The sequence below is a fragment of the Esox lucius genome, chromosome 17, assembly GCF_011004845.1.
Source record: "Esox lucius isolate fEsoLuc1 chromosome 17, fEsoLuc1.pri, whole genome shotgun sequence".
Classification (NCBI taxonomy): domain Eukaryota; kingdom Metazoa; phylum Chordata; class Actinopteri; order Esociformes; family Esocidae; genus Esox; species Esox lucius.
Window position 1 is genome coordinate 35,265,946 of NC_047585.1, and position 20,118 is coordinate 35,286,063.

At 40.4% G+C, this 20,118-nt stretch overlaps 1 protein-coding gene across 1 annotated transcript; it reads left to right on the forward strand.

The window, feature by feature from the left end:
* The first annotated feature begins 1,862 nt into the window (after positions 1-1,862).
* Positions 1,863-13,136, forward strand: zgc:113307 (uncharacterized protein LOC553753 homolog). The gene is made up of 7 exons (XM_010881090.3): positions 1,863-1,940; positions 6,051-6,251; positions 6,704-6,845; positions 6,936-7,260; positions 7,382-7,532; positions 7,814-7,980; positions 12,249-13,136. The coding sequence occupies exons 2-7, from the start codon at positions 6,058-6,060 to the stop codon at positions 12,398-12,400; spliced, it is 1,131 nt and encodes a 376-aa protein (XP_010879392.3). The 5' UTR covers positions 1,863-1,940; positions 6,051-6,057; the 3' UTR covers positions 12,401-13,136.
* The last annotated feature ends 6,982 nt before the right edge of the window (positions 13,137-20,118 follow it).

The following is a 20,118-nucleotide window of genomic DNA, read 5'->3' on the forward strand; positions in this document are numbered from 1 at the left end:
ATGTTATTCTGCAACACAGCAGTTTGGCAGAGAAGAAAACCTGGATATAATTTCTGTCTCTGTGTCAGTGCATGTGTTCTTACATCAGATCAAAAACAGTTTGCCGGTCTGTTGATGACATATGACCTCATCAGCTGTAGATATGAGCAGATGGCTGGTCATTTGATGACATCACTCAGATAATATAGTTCCCACACTGCACAAACTCACTTGAGGGAAATATATGGAGAGCAATAGGACACTGAAGACAGAGTGGGGGATTGAATGTAATATAAACTGACATGACGTCACTCTTTCGACTTTGTCCTTTCACATTCACAAGGCACGGCTCACGTGTGCACTGGATCTCTGTTATTGCCATGTCCCTGATTCAAATCTGGCTCCAGCTGTTGCTCCTCGATTAATAAAAACCTGGGCTAATAATAATAAAGCTGAGCCTAGGCCAGGCATATGCTGCTGCAACACGTGTATGTTACTGGATGCAACAGTTTTTTGTCATTTTCCGTGGTTGTTTTTCAGTGAGTGATGTCTTTCAGTGGTTAGTTGGAACTCACTGACTTCACTGAAAATGTTAATTCTACTGCCGAGAACACCTGGCAGAGAGACGATGGAAGGTTTCCTATTTGTGTTCATGGAAAAGCCATCAGCCAGCCTATGTGGTTTTTGTGTGCGTGTGTGTGTGCGTGTGTGTGTGTGTGTGTGTGTGTGTGTGCATGTACCGGTGTATATGTGCTTGCATTCATACTTTTGTGTGTTTGTCTTTGCAACCAGTCTGTCTGGAGTAGTCTGTCCTAACTTTAGCCACAGCTTTCAATCTCAGTCAATTTAATAAAAATATATTTAATCCTAAAACACATATCCCATAATATGTTCAAGTTTGTAAGTTGTTTACATAAGTATGAACATAGCAGGATCATAGTAGAATCAAGTCTGACTCCCATTCAAGGGGGTATGGGAAAATGGGAAAATGTTCTCACAGTTGAACACGCAGAGTCTGTGGAAGTGATGCTGTTATGACGTCAGTTTGTGTTAGAGGTCGCCCCATCTGTGTGTTTTACTCTTTCTCAGGCCAACACTCCTCTTTCCCTCTCCTTCTTGGACTCCACCCCCCGTTTCCACTTATATTCCTTGGTCCTCCTAACCTCCCTCTCTCCCTCAATCCCCCACAAGATCCCCGCTACTCCAATGCCTCCCTTCTCTACATTCCAAACTCTCTGTTCATCGTCTCTGCCCCATCCAAAAGGTTTAATAAATATCAAATGAAAAATTAAATTACACAAACCTGAAATTCTAAGAAAACATTACAAAAGTTTTAAAAGGCTAAAGGAATTTTGAATGTTATGTTAACAGCTATGTACAGTGTTATGAAAGATGAGCAAATTGTTCCCGGTAAGATTGGAGTCTATATCCATCTCTCTATGACTCTCTCTCTTCCTGTACTTTCTCTAGCTCTACTCTTTTAGTCTCTCACTCTCTCTCTCTCTCTCTCTCTCTGTAGAGTTTACATACTGTAAAATGTTTCCAAATATTGCAGGATAGACCATTACTATAGGGTGTTGTGACCCAGTGGGAACGAGGGAAAGGGAGAGGGGGTTCTTGGTCTTGGGCAGTATGCCTACAGAATATATTTGGCAGTGGGTAAATCCTGCAGGTATCCTGAACACACACGCGTACAGGCAAACAGACAGGTACACACAAACACACACACACCACATACACACAAGATATCAAACACATCGCATGCAGCACTGCCACGTGCTCATCGGTGCAGACAGAGAGAGAAGCATCCCCACTGTCTATTACTACCTTATGCTACTACTGTACGGAAACTGCTCAGGAATTTAAACAGCCGCAAGGGCAGCCCTTTTACTGTACTGGGAATATAAACATCCACAAGGAAGACCACTCTCTGCTCCTGTCCTGCTGCTGTCCTGCCACAGGTACGTAGGTCTTCATTTAGCTCGGGTGTTCTGTGAGTTTATTTAAACCTACCTTGATGACAAAAGAGGCCGAGAATGTCAGTGGTATTCCTTTTAAGTCCAGATGACTTGTAGAGGCACACGGATGATGCAATATTTGTCATCTTTGTGTGTGTCTGTGTGTGTGTGTGTCCGTGTGTGTGTGTGTGTGTGGTTGCGAATCAGAGAAAGCATGTGTGCTTGTGTTTTATGTGTATGCCTGTGTGAGAGAGAGAAGATAGTGTGACAGTAAGTGTGCGTGCGTGCGTGCATGCGTGCATGTGTGTGTGTGTGAGAGAGAGAGAATGTGTGTTTTGGAGAGAGGGAGAAGAAAGGGTGACAGTAAGTGTGCATGCGTGCATGTGTGTGTGTGTGTGTGAGAGAGAGAGAGAGAGAGAGAATGTGTGTTTTGGAGAGAGGGAGAAGAAAGTTATCCACTGTGTATTATTAACATCCTGCTGCTCTGCAAGTGGAAAAATACAGATGGACATTCCACTCTCTGCATCACAGATGTGCCTGCACCATAATGGGAAAATGATGCATCCATTCCTGTGCTGCATGAAAGATGGGTGGAGATAACGTAGCCACTGGTTGGTGTCTGGTCCTTTGACTACTGTCTCTCTAGGAGACAGGTATATCAGTGTTATATTGATGATGTATGCAAAATGCCTATGAGCTAGCTCCCACAAAATACAGTGGTTAAATAAATAAACAACAATAGAAAGAAAAAGAGTGATGTCCAAAAAATGCATAGAAATAAAGATGTTGCAAAGTTGTCAGGGTGCTAATAACAACAAGGCTTTGTCTGGGCCATCTTGCTATCATATCAGGGTTCTGTGTTAATGAACCAAAAGCAAACCTTTAAGGTAGCTGTGTCCACAACTATAGTGTGATAAAGGTTCCATTAATCCCTAACTTTCTAATAACTTCCATTTTCCGTTTTCCATTTTCCGTTTTCCAGAAATTTGGGTTGGAGGATTATCGATTTCCTTCTTATTCCGTTTGATGCAAAATCCTCCAAACGGGATTTCAGGATTACCAGGAACGATTTAAAAATCTTAAGTGTTTTTGTAGTGTTGGGTCCTGATCTGGGAATAATTTATTTGTTTATTTGTTCTAGTGATTATTCTCTAGGTTATCTACTCTATATCCATGGCTACAGCGTGGACAGCAGTCTGGGCATGGTCATTGGTGTTACAGGCCTGGGTTCTGAGGCCTTTAATGCTTAGATACTCTGTGCGGAAAGGGCACATCACCAAAATGTTATGCTACATGCAGGATGTCAGTATTTTATTGTGAGATGTTATTTAGTTAAAGCTTGTTCGAACCACCAGGTGGCATTTTTGAGCACAGAGGAATGATTTGGACCTGAGACCTTTTGGAGCGTATTTGCAATTCCTATCTGTGAACATGACGTGTATTGAGAATGCTATGATTAAGCAATAAGGCACAAGGGGGTGTGGTAAATGGCCAATATACTACAGCTAAGAGCAATATTTAGGCACGAAGAATTAGGCACGGAGTATATTGGCAAAATACCACAAACCCCAAAGAAGCCTTATTGCGATTATAAGCTGGTTAACAAAGTAACTAAAGCAGTGAAAGGTGATATGATGTCAAACCGGCGGTATACTGCACAGTCCCTTATAAACAGATTGCTTTGAATCCTGAACGCTGATTGGCTGATAGCCATGATATATGCCACCATATACCACAGGTATGACTTCACAGCACTTTTTACTTCTCAAATTGCATTGGTATATTGGCCATATACAACACCCAATTGTGCCTTATTGCTTACTTATAAACCAAGTGATTTTAATCCTGACATGGTTGGAGTAGTTTCCAGCCGCGATGCAGGATACCCTCAATGGAGATGCAGTATTGTTTGGAGAGGAACCTGGTTGGCCTCAGGAAGTAGAAATGCTGTTGTGCCCCTTCGACAACACTGTGCTGACTGTGCATGACTAGTCCTCGACCACGTGAGTGATGAAGAACTTTCTCTACTGTAGCTTCGTTGATGTGGATCGGGCCGTTCCCTGCTGTGCTCCCTCAAGTCAACAATAATTCCCTTTGTTTTGTAATGGCGTTAAGGGAGGAGACGTTCTTGGTGCCCTGAGGTTTTCCTTCTTTCTCTCAGTAGGCTGAATCATTCTTGTTAGTCATCACACTAACAACCATCTGGAGTCATCGTGGACACTTGATGCTGTAGTCGTGCAGAGACGTGCGGTCATGGGGGCCGAGGGGGGGGGCAGTTTTAAGAGTCAGTGAGGAAGAAGTGTTGTTGCCAACCCTCACAGCCTAAGAGTGCTGTTGACAGAAAGTCAGCTGTTCAATTGTACATTGTGGTCTCCTAACCCAGTGTCCTTACCCAGTGGAGATAATGTAGCCACTGGTTGATGTCTCTCTAGGAGACAGGTATAGCAGTGTTGTATTGGTCGTATACGCAGTTCTGAGCAGAAAAAAATTAGAAAAATGCTTATGCCCTAACTCCCACAAAAATGCAGTAGTAAAATAAATAAACAGGAATAGAAATACAGTATCTCCCAAAAGTGAGTACACCTCTCACATTTTGGCAAATATTTGATTATATCTTTTCATGTGACAACACTGAAGAAATGACACTTTGCTACAATGTAAGGTAGTGAGTGTACAGCTTGTATAACAGTGTACATTTGCTGTCCCCTCAAAATAACTCAACACACAGCCATTAATGTCTAAACCACTGGCAACAAAAGTGAGTACACCCCTAAGTGAAAATGTCCAAATATGGCCCAATTAGCAATTTTCCCTCCCCGGACTAGTGTTACAAGATCTCAGGTGTGAATGGGGAGCAGGTGTGTTAAATTTGGTGTTATCACTCTCACACTCCCTCATACTGGTCACTGGAAGTTTAACATGGCACCTCATGGCAAAGAACTCTCTGAGGATCTGAAAAAAAAGAATTGTTGCTCTACATAAAGATGGCCTAGGCTATAAGAAGATTGCCAAGACCCTGAAACTGAGCTGCAGCACGGTGGCCAGGACCATACAGCGGTTTAACAGGACAGGTTCCACTCAGAACAGACCTCGCCATGGTTGACCAAAGAAGTTGAGTGCACGTGCTCAGCGTCATATCCAGAGGTTGTCTTTGGGAAATAGATATATGAGTGCTGCCAGCATTGCTGCAGAGGTTGAAGGGGTGGGGGGTCAGCCTGTCCGTGCTCAGACCATATGCCGCACACTGCATCAAATTGGTGTGTATGGTTGTCGTCTCAGAAGGAAGCCTCTTCTAAAGATGATGAACAAGAAAGCCCACAAACAGTATGCTGAAGAGAAGCAGACCAAGGACATGGATTACTGAAACCATGTCCTGTGGTCTGATGAGACCAAGATAAACTTATTTGGTTCAGATGGTGTCAAGAGTGTGTGGCAGCAAACAGGTGAGGAGTACAAAGACAAGTGTGTCTTGCCTACAGTCAAGCATGGTGGTGGGAGTGTCATGGCCTGGGGCTGCACTGGCACTGGGGCACTGTTTGAGGATGACCCACAGAATGCCAACATGTACTGTGACATACTGAAGCAGAGCATGACCCCCTCCGGACACTGGGCCGCAGGACAGTATTCCAATATGATAACGACTCCAAACACACCTCCAAGACGTCCACTGCATTGCTAAAGAATCTGAGGGTAAAGGTGATGGACTGGCCAAGTATGTCTCTAGATCTAAACCCTATTGAGCATCTGTGGGTCATCCTCAAACAGAAGGTAGATGAGCGCAAGGACTCTAACATCCACCAGCATCGTGATGTCGTCATGGAGGAGTAGAAGAGGACTCCAGTGGCAACCTGTGAAGCTCTGGTGAACTCCTTGCCCAAGAGGGTTAAGGCAGTGCTGGAAAATAATGGTGGCCACACAAAATATTGACACTTTGGGCCCAATCTGGACATTTTCACTTAGGGGTGTACTCACTTTTGTTGCCAAAAACGGCATCCTAACCCAGTGTCCTATCCCAGTGACAGGTTTATAGGGAATAATAGTGTTGAATGCCTAACTATCATCAATGAACTTCATTCTGTATACTGTAATTATTGTTACTTCTTTTATTCCTAGGTTATCTATGGCTGTGCAGTGGTCAGTGCTGACTATGTCTATTGCTTCGGTACTGGGTTTGGTGCTGAGTGTCTGCTGTCCTGTCCGTGGCTCCCCAGGGGTGTCCCAAGACCTGGACTATGGAGGGGTTCCTCTCTGGATCAACCGTCTGCTGGGAGAGCCCTCTGTCCTTAGCCTACAGGGGCGCATGGACCGGGCATGGTACAAATAAAACACTGATTGATTGAATTACTATATCAACAGTCCAATGGGCATTGGTTTTATTACAATGACCCTATACATCCGAAAGTTGATTTGGTTGAGTCTAGTTTGTTGGAAATGTTAAAATGTAATTCAAATCAACATTGACTTGCATTGTAGTGGTAGATTTATTTTCTGCTTTATGTATTATTCATACCCCATACACTTCCTTTTTTAGCAGTATATTATCCATTTCAATGTGCCACCCGTGACATGTTGTTCACCTTCTGTGTATTTCTGGTAATAGACAGACTGTATATTTACTTTGTCTGTCTGGCTGGAATTTGCAGTACAATGACAATGTGTTCACAAAATGCATTTTATTTACTATTTTAAATCCTTAACTATTTATTTGACCGTTGATTATGTAAATTCAAAGTAAAAACTGTAACGTATCTCCACATGGGATGCAGGTACCGAGCCAATAACCCCGATTCCTGTCCTGACCTGTGTGACTGTCCAATCCAGTGGCCCACAGCTCTGTACTGTGACCACGGGCACCTGGAAAAGGTGCCAGACAGCCTGCTAGACAATACACAGTATTTATTCCTTCAGGTAACACACATACATACAGTATGCACGCACACTTCTGCACAGTCACGCACACGGACACACGCGTAACGCTGTCTGTGGGTCTTTTCCCAGGGCAACAACATCTCGTACGTGCCCTCCTCGTCCTTCACCAACTCCTCTGGGCTTCGGTGGCTCATCCTGGATCACAATAATCTGCAGGGGGAGGGTCTGCAGCCCGACACCCTGCAGAACCTCACCCAACTCAAATACTTGTTCCTCAACCACAATAAGCTGACAGCTGTGCCCTCTGGCCTTCCCAGCAGCCTCCGGCAGCTGCGACTGGCACACAACCTCATCTCCATCATTTCCCCGGGAACCTTTGGGAACCTCAGTAATCTTACCATGCTGCTGCTTCAGGGGAACAGGCTGAGTGTGATCACAGAGACTGACCTCACAGGTGTGCGTATGTCAAACAAACTTTATGTCAAAACAGCCTTTCTGACGGGTAACAGCTCTAAACGTGTGTTCTGGAATCTTCTCCATGTCTCTCTCCAACTCTCTCCCTACTGCCGTCCCAGGCCTGGTGTCTGTAAACCTGCTGGACCTGAGTGGGAACAGATTCTTCTCTTTCCCCTCCTACCTCCCTCCCTCCATACAGCAACTCTACCTCTCCAACAACTCTCTGTCTGGCCTGGAGGAGAACAGTCTGAGGGGCTTTGCTAATCTCAAGTAACACAAACAAACGCATGACCTGTCTCACACATGAGCGGTCGCACACATGACCTGTCTCACACATAACCTGTCTCACACATGACCTGTCTCACACATGTCCTGTCTCACACACATGAACTGTCACACACATGAACTACAACACATGAACTGACAACTCCCACACTGTCAGGTAAATAAAACCCAATTTTGGTGCTTCAACGCTCTCTGGTATCATGTGCAATAACACACCTGTTTATGGTATTATCACAAACAATTAAATTACTCTCACTGAATTGCAGGTTCCTGCGTCTGTCTCACTGTGGACTGTTAAGTCCTTCCATTCATCGTCAGTCCTTCAACCTGTCCTCTCTAGTGGAGCTGGATCTCTCCTACAACAAACTAACCACCATCCCTCTGGTACCCTCCACACTACAATACCTATACCTGGAAGCTAACCACATACAAGGTAAAACTGGACACATCCCTGCACATTCAAGCGCGCACACACACACACACACACACACACACAGGGGCTGAATTGAGGGTCAAGGTTGGGATGGAAAGTATATTAGCACTGAGGAGAGGAGAAAGCATCTGTTAGGGCTTGAAATGGGGGGAAATATCAAGATAAAAAAAAAACAATCCTCGTATTAGGCTTCCAAATACTTTCAAATCACGAGGCTAAACGCATTATTAAAGTTCTGAATGCTTCTGTTGGACTGTAAAGCAAATGTCCTTCCTGATCTTCAGCAACAAACCTGGCTTTCTGACAACCAGTCAGCCACTGATTAGCCACTCTGTCCTTAAGCCACGCCTCCTGGACATTGTTATGATTCCTAGATTCTAGTTCTGGCTGGGAGGAGGACGGTTTGGGCTAGATCGGGAAAGGGAGAAGGAAAGAGGGGAGGAGCAAGAGAATGAAAAGAGAAAAAGGGGTAGGTAAGTAGATAGGAGAGAAAAACACTTACATAACACCAAAGACCAAACAAATGCATGAGAAGTCATCATGATGGATAAACTAAATACAGTTGATTTCCTATCCCTAAACCAGAAATTAGAAAGTGTATTCTGTCAAAGCCAGAATGTCTGGTGGTCTTGAAGTGATGTCTTAAAATAAACGATTTTAAATTGTTGTTTCTGCTTAAGGAAAAATTAACTGTCATGAAACTAGAGATTGGACACAGGCGCAGGTAAGTAAAAGGATGGGTTTTAATAGAAAAAAGTAAACAAAAACATAGTAACAGTGCAACGAGGTGGAAACGAAAAGGAACTGAGCACACACACAACTACTCAATGGTGAAATAAGGAGCTGAGTAAACTGACAGGTGCATATCATAGATTAACCAACAGAGACATGGGAAAGCAGAGGAGGTAAAATACAGGTGGTGATTGGTAATGAAGTCCAGGTGTGTAATGTGCAAAACGAGACAGCAGGTGATGGTGGTTGATGGTGATGAACAAAGGCAGCTGGTAGGCCGGTGATCCAGATCTTCGTAGAGAAGGTGGAGGCGTCGCCAGAGGGACTGGATTTGTGACATTAACTATTTAGATATGCTCTTAAGATAAATAATATAAAAAATATATATTTATTTTAGGTGTACTATGTTTCTATGGTGCAGGCATGTTCATGAAAAAATGCAATCATGCAAAATATTTGGTAAAAAAAAGTATAACTTACAACTTTTTTTTTACCACTTTACTTGAATCTACACACACAGGATATTTTTTTTTACACAATGTGATTGGACATCACATGCTTTCAGGGAGTGAGACCTTCAAGTCCAAGGAGTCATTCTCTAAGACCCATAATCCTTATCACTAAGTAGGGTGATATATTTGATCCAAACACAATGTGACATAGTACATTTTGAAAAGTTTTCAAAAGTCCACAGCACATGGTCTCCTTCAGACATGGAAGGGAAGTTCCTGCTGTATGCAGAAATTCTAGTTTTGCTGTCGTCTATAAAAGATGGTATGCAGCATTGTTTTAATATCCTATATCACTACAACACTATATGACATATATTTCCTTTACAAGGATCTATATTTTATTTAAATAAGTCAAATATTAACAAGGTCCGTATCTGCTGGATGGAATGACACAGTATACACTCCCCCTTTGATTGTTTTACCACATTAAATCAAAATGCATTTTATTGGTTTTATCAGTTCAGTGCTTTTACCAATGATCACCACAAAAAAGTCAAGGTGAAACATTTTGTTTTTGCTAATTGTTCTTCAACACTGTTTCCAAAAGATTTTGACGCTGCGTAAAATGTAAATAAAAACAAAATGCAATGATGTGCAAATCATTTAAACCCTATATTCAATAGAAAATAGTACAAAAACAACATATCAAATTTTAAAACGGAGAAACATTATTGTTGCTTTTAAAATATATGCCCACTTTGAATTTGATGCCAACAACATTTAAAAAAAAAGTTGGGACAGAGGCAACAAAAGTTGTGTAATGCTAAAAAACTCAACCTGGTGGAATATTACCCAACTAATTAGGTCATTTTGGAACTGGTCAGTAATATAATTGGTTATTAAAAGATAATTCTGGAGAGAATGGGTCTGTTAGAAATGAGGATGGGGATGGGTTCATCACTCTGTGAAAGACTGCGCAGGCAAAAATCGTGCAACAATTTAAGAATAACGTATCTCAATGTAAAATTGCAATGAGTTTGGGAATCTCATCATCTACGGTACATAAGATCATTAAAAGATTCAGAGAATCCGGATAAATCTCTTTACGTAGGAGACAAGGTTGAAAACCTTCTGTAGTGGAAATTACTGCATGGGCTCAGGAACACTTCTGTAAACCATTGTCTGTGAACACAGTACATCACTGCATCCACAAATGCAAATTAAAAACTAACATGCAAAGATGAAACCATATCTAAACAAGATCCAGAATCGCCGCCGCCGCCTTTCTGGGCCCAAACTCATTTAAGTTTGGCTGAGGCAAAGTGGAAAACTGTCCGGTGGTCTGACAAATCAAAAAGTGAAATTATTTTTGGGGAATCATGAGTGCCATGTCCTCCAAACTAAAGAGACCATTATGGTATGGGGGTGGATTAGTGCACATGGCATGGGTGATTTGCACAACTTTGAAGGCATCATTAACGCTGAACAATGTATACAGGTTTTGGAGCAACATATGCTGCCATCCAGTTTACGTTTTTTTCAGGGAAGGCCTTGCTTATTTCAGCAAGACAATGCCAAACCACATTCTGCGTGTATTGCAACAGCATGTCTCCGTAGTACAAGAGTCCGGGTTCTAAACTGTCCTGCCTGCAGTCCAAACCTGTCACCCATTGAAAAGATTTGGTCCATTATGAAATGAAAAATACGACAAAGGAGACCCCGAATTGTTGAGCAGCTGACATACCAAGCAAGAATGGGAAAACATTTTTCTTTCAAAACTGCAGCAATTGATGTCCTCAGGTCCCAAACGCTTACAGAGTATTGTTAAAAAAGAGATGATGCAATACTGTGGTAAAAATGCCCCTGTTCCAATGTATTTTTCAGAAAACAATAAAATATCTCAGCATTTGTAAATAAGGTCTTTGCACTTTTTTCAAGTAAATGAAGGAATAAATTATCATTGCATTCTGTTTATATTAGCATTTTCCACAGCGTCCCAACTTTTTTGAAAACAATTACACAAAATAATTGATTGCATTAGTATTGCTATGACTGACCTGAATTAGCTGTGGTGCAACCGGTTGTCTCTAAGTCACATAATTAATTGATTGGTGTCCAGCTGTTTTCCATTATGGTTTATCAAATGTTTTCCAGTTAAATACATCTGTCTGTGGGAGGTCCCACAGTTGGTTAGTAAAATTCCAAACAAACTACATCATGATGTCAACGGAATATTCAAACCAAATTCAAAATAAGATTATTTTAAGAAACAATCAGGTGTATTATACAATTTCCATGGAACCAAATATTACGGACTGTAAAGACTATTATTATTAAGAAATGAATAGAATACTACTGAGAATCTGTCTAGAACTGGCCATCCTGGGTGAAAAAGGCGCTAGTCAGGAACGTCACCAAGAGGCCTATGGCAACTCTAAAGGTTTTAGAGTTTTCGATGGCTGAGCTCAGAGAAATTGTGCATACTGCAACAACAGTCTGGTTGCTTCACAACGGGGGGCCTTTTATGGGAGAATGGCAAAAAGAAAGTAATAGTTGAATGTTCAAATTCAACTCACATCAAATCTTGGCTGGAGTTTTCGAGAAGCAATGCGGGAGACTCTGAGACCAAGTGGAAGAAAATTCCATGGTCTGATGGGACCACCTTGGAGTGGCAAGGTGGCCTATTATCAAGGACATCTGACTGGCGACTAATCCCCTTACTGCCAAGGTGAAAGCTGTGTTCTTCTGTCCCTGACCACTTCAGTAAAACCAAATTGCTCCTCCTCCCTTGTAACATTCCCCCCAGGTTGTTGGTGAAAATAAGGATTGGTTCTTTGGGAAAAGTGAAGCTGTGCCCAGCTCTGGTTCAGGGAAATCTTTCTCATACAATCAGATCATTTCAAGAAGGATGATTGCGTTGCAATAACAGTATAAAAAATGTTAAAGACGAAATGTGCTTAGGATTGATTGTAGAATGAAGGGGCGGGATTGTCATTGCTGTTAATAAACTGTGTGTGTATTGCTGTTTATACAAGTATAATGTAATAACCATATGGTCCCTTGTCTACTCTCTGACCTTTGCAGAGTTTAATGTGTCTAGTTTCTGCTCGGAAGTGGGCCCTCTGTCCTACTCCAGAATGAAAATTCTTCGTCTGGATGGAAACCAGATGTCCTACCATCTCCTACCAACAGATTGGGTCTACTGCCTTAGAGTTCTGCACCATATATACATCTAACCTTGACCGTAGTCCTCTAGCACACTTCCACACCCCTGCTTTGAAGCTTACCTCAACAAGATACGGTCAAATTCCACAGGCCTGAACATTCCGAGATAAAAACAAATGTGTATGCACACAAGGACGTCACGAACACTTACCACGTACACGACATGGGTGCCTGTCTGGACGCATGCTCGGTCATAGACGAGCGCAAGCAGACGTCTCAGAACAGTCCCATTGGATTTTTTAAGATTTTTATCCAGACACAATACAATTCCAGATAAATGCTCCAGGAGCACAGCTGAGGTTTGTGTACCGCTTTGTCTGCTTGTCTCACTAGCCACTACATAATCTAACACATAGCAGGTTTAATATTCCACTGTCTCCTCTTTGGTTTAATACCAAAATTATTTAAAGCATGAATATTCTGAACTTTTGCCTCTAGTTCGGTTAGTTTGGACAGGTGTCAACATTCAAGAGCCCAACAGGTGTTCTAACACAAATTAGATTTTTTTGTAAGCATTTTTCTCAAATAAACAAAAGAATGGTATGAGCAACTGGTTTTGGCAAATAATTCACATTTGATTGACATCTGGCAAAGTGAAACCAGCAGAATACCAAAAAAATTAAGAATGCAATGTGACCAACAATCAAACTCAAATCCGAACAAATAAAAATAAATGACCAAAGAACCTCATCCACCAAGATATGTTCATACACAAAAGTATGATTATCACCAAAGAATTACATTGATCTGTATCCATGCATACATTAAAATTAATTGGTTATTGTAATGTTTTATAATAATATTGATATCACTAAAATGATATGCTATTTCTGATGTATGACTGTATCTTATTGTTTTTGCACATGAAAGGATCAGTAAATTGTACATCATTTAAATGAAATAAAACATCTTATGAACAGAAACAACAGATTCATCATGTAACACAAAATGTCTGTCCATTTCAGAGCATTAGTCTTCAAATCCTGTTACATTTATTAGTCTAGATGCTGGTCCAGTTTCTGAAAAAGTAGCTACTAGTGCTCTGTCTAAAACACAAAAACATCTCTCACTGGCTACCTGCTGGTTAAAATACTGATTTTACTACAGACAGCACCTGGCAGGGAGATGAGGGAAGGTTTCCTCATCCCACTTCTGTTGATGGAAAAGCCATCAGCTTATGTGTCTCTGTGTGTGTGTGTGTGTGTGTGTGGTGTGTGTGTGTGTGTGTGTGTGTGTGTGTGTGTGTGTGGCTGTGTGTGTGTGTGTGTGGGTGTGTGTGTCTGTGTGTGTCTGTGCGTGTGTGCACACACGCATGTCAGTACCACATATTTCCAGATGACATTGCTATTTGTACAGTCCCAGCCATTCAAGGGGCACTTCAGAAAGTCTAGACAAGCCTACATGGAAACTGTGTGGCTGACTGTCGGTCAGAGTGTGTTTTTGTGTAGAACCTGTAATTAATTATTACGGACCAGAAAACAATCTTTCCTGAGTTGATAATCTCCCATAAGGCCAGTCAACACTCACCATCATCAGAATGACTGGGCTTTCCTTTGTGTTCCAGCAATGGTGGGTAGAGCAACGGTAGACCTACTGCTTAGCTCATTAGCTCACAGGGCTGTGGTTAAATGTAATTCACCAAGTTAGCAATAAAACATCAACTTTACAGCAGGCCAAAACAATTTCCACGTGTTAGTCAGGGTAACTATGTAAGATTTTTTTATTGGGCCACTTGAAGGGGCTATTACGTTGCTTCGAAATATGAATGGAGACTCATTTTGATGGTTATAATTCAGCTGGAAATGCCTACCTAAATTGAGGTGAGTGCTCATGAGCATTAGGCAAACTATACTGGTTACCAGTGGATGAGAGGTTAAAAGCATCACTCCTTGGCTTTATAAATCAAATTAATTTAAGGAAAATTCCGGATTGTCTGTATAGGCAACTCCGAGCTCTAATGTACATACACATCTCACGAGGCATGCCGTTATTGGTAAATATGTTATTCCAAAATCTAGAACAAACTCAAAACAACGTGCTGTGTTGTATAGAGCTATGGTTGAATGGAATTCTCTTCCAGGTCATATTGCTAAAATTCAAATGATATTTGTTTTAAAAAACAAATAAAATATTTTTTTATGATAACTTATATTGGCAGATATTTTATGAGAATTTGTTGTTCCAGTGTATGATTGTGCATAGTTTTTTTTTTCGTTTGTATATGTGTTATGTGTTATGTGTGGACCCCAGGAAGAGTAGTAGATGCATTTGTTGCATCAGCTAATGGGGATCCTAATAAAGAAAGAAAGAATCTAGTTTGCTCATCTATTAACAGAAGTGATCAGAACATTTTGCTAGGCTGCAATGTTATTATAATCACTCAGTGGAATTTTGTTCAACTGAATATCCATCTGATACTTAGGGTATTTGTTTTTTCAACCATGTCAAACTACTATAAATACATGGAGGTGCATCTAACATCTGTTTGCTTTATCAGACACCATTTGTATGCGATAATATACTGCTAGCCTAAATCTATATTTTATTTTGCAAGTAGTTGTTGGCTAATTGTTACATGATAGACTACCTTAAATGTAAATTATTTTAGCCTAACAATTGACTGAAATCCCCATAAGACCTTGAAATGCTGTTACACCATTCATTTCTTTCATAAGGGATTTTTAGATCCACTTCAAATAGGGGCTGTTTTCTGTTTAGTCTTACACAGTCGCCTTTTTCATTACTGTGTGAATACCTATTGGACAAGGTGACTTTTATCATCATCTTTGCCTGTGTTTAGCAATTTTCTTTAGTAGAGTGAGTCATATCCTTATTTTTGCTCTGACCTGGAGATCCCACTGGATGTCAATGGATGTCAGTGCCACGAAGCAGCCACTACCAGGCTGGAATATAAGGCGGCTGTTAGTCTGCCATCCACATCTTTATGAGGTTTGTAAAAAGCTCCCTGGTGTTGGTAGTTGAACCTTTACGTGAAATACAATACTTGACTAATGAAACAGATGCTGTACATTTTGTGTAGGGGACAAAAGAGGTAATGCTTCAGGAACACGTAGCTTGTGGAGGTCATGGTAACAGCATTGCACTTGGAACCCAAACAATGTGGGTTCAAGTCCATGTAGGTATAAGAGCATCTGACGAATGCTCTTTTATTTATTATTTCACACAGTTTGAAGCCATGCCACTTGTTTTGTGATTTGTTAAGCCAAATCTGCGCTTGCCTAAACAGAGTGTGTGAACTGCTCTGCTGTTAAACACCTTCCAAAGTTATTTGCACAGTGCATTGGGGCAGAAGCGTCTGGAAATGAGATGAAACTCCTGTGTAATTATACGCCAAGGGAGAGCTTGTAAAAATCGTAAATGAAGTGATGAAGGCAGCCATGTAGTGAATGAAACAAACCTGACCAACGTTAGAAGGTATCAGTCAGTAAAGCATAACATGATTCTCACTTCTATTTATGAGGTAATTGTTTTGTGTTTGTCCAGTGTTTAATTTCTACTGGTCTCTGAATCTAAATTAAAAAAAATCCCAACTCCACCAAATCTGTCCTCCTTTCTGGATATAAAGAATGTTGTGATGTAGGGTTTATGTGTTCCCATGGTAAAGATGAGGGGGGTCTCTGTGTTACTTCTAGATCACTAACACATTTAAAAGAAAACAGGCATGTTGGCTTTAAAATATTCCCAGATGACAGATTCCTTGAGTAACCTAGGGGTTAAATCTCCACAACCTCTCAATGAGCCAGTTGTACCCTGTTCACAAGGAGAAAGTGGGCTGTGAACAAATTATACTTTTAATCTCACAGCACTTCACAGGGAAAAGGGAGTCATTTAGCATCGACCAGGAATTGGTCAATGCTTGGTTATGATTAAAGGTTATTCTCCACCTGTGCTCTGCCTATTTACAATTTCTCATTTAGATGACACTCCCAACCAGAGCAACTTACAGTAGAGAGTACATCAGTCTTTTTATTTTGCATCCCATTTTAATCACAGTCGGAATTCTGCCATTGTACTGTAAGTATTCCGCAGGTTTACAGTGTTGTTTAAAATGTTTAAAAGACATAGACCACTGCCGATTCTGAATCGATGGGCTCATAACTATGCTTTTAGTTGACTGTATCGACATTGTTTGGGTTTACGGCACCACAAACAGGTGCTTGCTGTGATTAATTTGATGGTATTCATTGTCCTCAAATAAGGGAATTGTAATACAGAACATGGACAGCATAACAGTAAGTGAGATGGTTGTACACATTTCATAACATGAACTGCATACCAGTTAAAAGTATGATTCAGCTGAAAACCACAAAACACATTGAGGCTCAGGCAGCATTCATATTATTACCACACATTTCATAAGTCTAGGCTTGTAAACCAGGAAATAAATTCTAGCAGTAATTACAAGAACATAAACGCCAACTGAAACTAAAATATTTCAGCTGAAAAAATTTAATCTGAAAACCAACCACCTGGACAATTATGCAAAAACATAAAGCGATAATATTAATTCAAACTACACTAAAACATAATTCACATCTGTTGTGAATACTGTATTGGGACTATGGAATCTGAGCAGAAGAAATAGATTTGGATCCTTAGGTTCAGCTGGAGCCACAGAGGATTCTCTCAAATAAATACTCAAATCATCTTGTTTTCATTATGCAACCATCCTTTCATTTACTGTGCTTTCTCTCCCTCCCAAGGCTTTCTTATTTCTGCTGATCACAGTAAAATACTTAACCATCTTTCAACCTCTCTTTTACACAATGTGTTCATGGATTAACATGATGTCCAAAGTTTGGACTAAAGGATTTCACGAAAGACATAAGAAACATTACCCAAACATTATTAATCCTGTCAATAACATTAGATGTCTTCTGATTGCAGTTGCAGATTATAAGAGTGAGAGGAGCACAATTTTATTTAACACGTATGCTTTACATCAACACACACACACACACACACACACACGTCATCATTACTATTTAAAATGTTTTGTTTCATTAAACAATCATGTAATGGTTATAAACACAATCATGTCTATAACCATAACATATCCATAACCTTAACCCCAAAATGTGAACTGTTTTAATCCGAAAACTTTATGAAAATGCAGTCCTTCATGTTTTCAGGGATTGTCCAAACATTTTGGTGAATGCCTGTCCTGGAAAAGTAGGGATACAAGTACAGAAACACACAGAAACACACATGGAAGAGGGAGGGTCATGCTATGCAGTTTAGTAATAAACTCCCTCAGTTTCTTTGCCTCCATATTGTATTCAGCATGTGTATACGCGTCCTTATATGGTTGTGGGTGTGTCAGCTATGCAACTGTTCATCCATGCGTGTGTGTGTGTGTGCATGCATGTGTGTCTTTTTGTGAGTTCACATGATTTGTGTGAGAACATTTTTCGGAATCAAGTCTTTCTCTATATCAACATACCTGTCGGATGTTGGCAGTCATTACAGTTAGAGCAAGGACTACTGGTGATAATGGCCTTTAAATAAAGAAGCTGGCCAGTAGCACTGAAGTCTTTATATATGGCATTCACATAAATCAGGCATGGGAATACCTGCATGAAGTAACTTTAAATCTCTGTCTGTCTTTTTGTTCATCAGTCAGTGTGATCCACTATTAAATGTTACGGGTCTGTGTGTATGTTTTATTATCTGTTACTTCTTTAAGTCACAGTCTGCCTGGATCTGACATAAGGGCTGATGTATGATGTGTGGTGAGTTTCTGACAGATGAGTTCTGTACTGTTTTACAGCCTTCAGCAAATGTCCTGGGGCAGATTAATGTGAATGAAAATTAAAAAAACAGAACTCAAGTAAATTTACTTGTCATGGCCAGAGGCTGTTATCAGACTGCTAGATCACATGTTGTGGTTAGCTCAGAGTAAAAAACCAATACAGACTATTTGATATCTGGCAGACATTTGCAATGTGGTCGAGCAAAGACTTGTTTGATCTTGGTTTAGACCTTTTCAACACTCTCAGCCATGGTTTGACAGCTTTTATATTAAATGACATGACTCATCTATGCCCAGCAGGCAAGGAAGTCCATACCCATGAGCTACCTACAGTTGATTCTTCTGTCTCGCCTTTGATTCCCCCTTTACATCTTTTTCTGGTTTGTCCATTTGTTAATTGATAAACATTCAATGAGTGCAAACACTGAGAACAATGAGTTGTATTTTTTATTTTTTTAACTTTTATTTATACAGAGAAATCAACTGAGACTCAAGGTCTCATTTACAACTGAGCCTTGTTTTGCAACAATAAAAACACATACATAATGGAAATAGTACTAAAAATATCTAGAAATTTCACTTTAAGATTCACTGAATGGAATTCCATAAGTGTGGGGCATGCCAATCAGAGTGACCTGAAGTTACCCAGTTTCTGGACTAAGCCCATGGTTATCCAGGCTTTGAGAGCATGTTTGCTGTTCACCATGTAATAGATAGCAGGACGTTATTGCAAGACTACCTTAAATAAAACATTTAACAATGTCTGAAGCATATATAATGAAGCATATACAGACAGTGATGAGTGAGAAAAACTAGCTGGAGTAATAAATAGCATGGCCAAATGACAGACTGCATCCAGAGATATGAGTACAGAAGCTGAGGCATGCAAGTATAATAGATCACCATAATCTAGTAGCAAATTAAAGGTTATATATTTTTGATGCTGTCATGACAATTATGATCTATTCCTATGAAAGAAACAATTTTAATAATCAGCTTTTCACCAACTCATTAAGAGAATTTCATCTAACCAAATCCCAAGGTACTTATTAGAAGGAACATGTTCTATAAAAGTAGGTATTCATTTTAGGGTAATCCATAGCTAGGTTTATTAACATGGTTGGTACAAATGCAATAAATACTTGTTGCAATAACTAACAACCACCTTCCTCATTAAACACTGCAGATGCCAACAGTTTGCATACATATCTGTTTAGCAATAAAGTCTGATGTTTGATCTGACAGAGCAACTTTATTTTATAGCCTCATAAAGATTTCAGTTCAGTGTTGTTATAAGTGAAAAAGCTGATGTTTAAGCATTATGAACAACGAAATGAATTGATTACCCTTTCGAGTTAAGACTGCATCCCAAGCAAATTTCTGGCCATTAAAGTTACTGTGGCTGTATTGCAGTGTTTGCTTGTGCGGCCAAATATCTGGAATGGGTCTGGCTCGAACGTACCAGACTGTAAGACTCCCAAATTGCATTCTATAATCTACATAGTGTGTAACTTCAGCCCAAATTTCTATAGACCCTGGTTAAAAAAATAAGTGCACTACAATGGTGATATTTTACCATTTAGGACAATAAACCTCCAACTTTAGGCTCTGATATCAAAGTGGAACCTTTCCAATCATCAGTTAAATGACAAAACAGGTTGATCCTGCAGTACATTAATGGCTTGATTATAGATGGCCTATGATCTACAACTGCTGCACTCTACACACTGGTGATGGTGGGGATATACAGTGGATATAAAAAGTCTACACACCCCTGTGAAAATGCCAGATTTTTGTGATGTAAAAGAACAAGACAAAAATAAATAATGTCAGAACTTTTTTCACTTTTAATGTGACCAAACCTTGATCTTCTTATGGCATGGTGGTGGCAGCTTCATGCTTTGGGACTGTTTTTCTTCAGCTGGAACTGGGTGGAGGTAATTATGAACAGTTCCA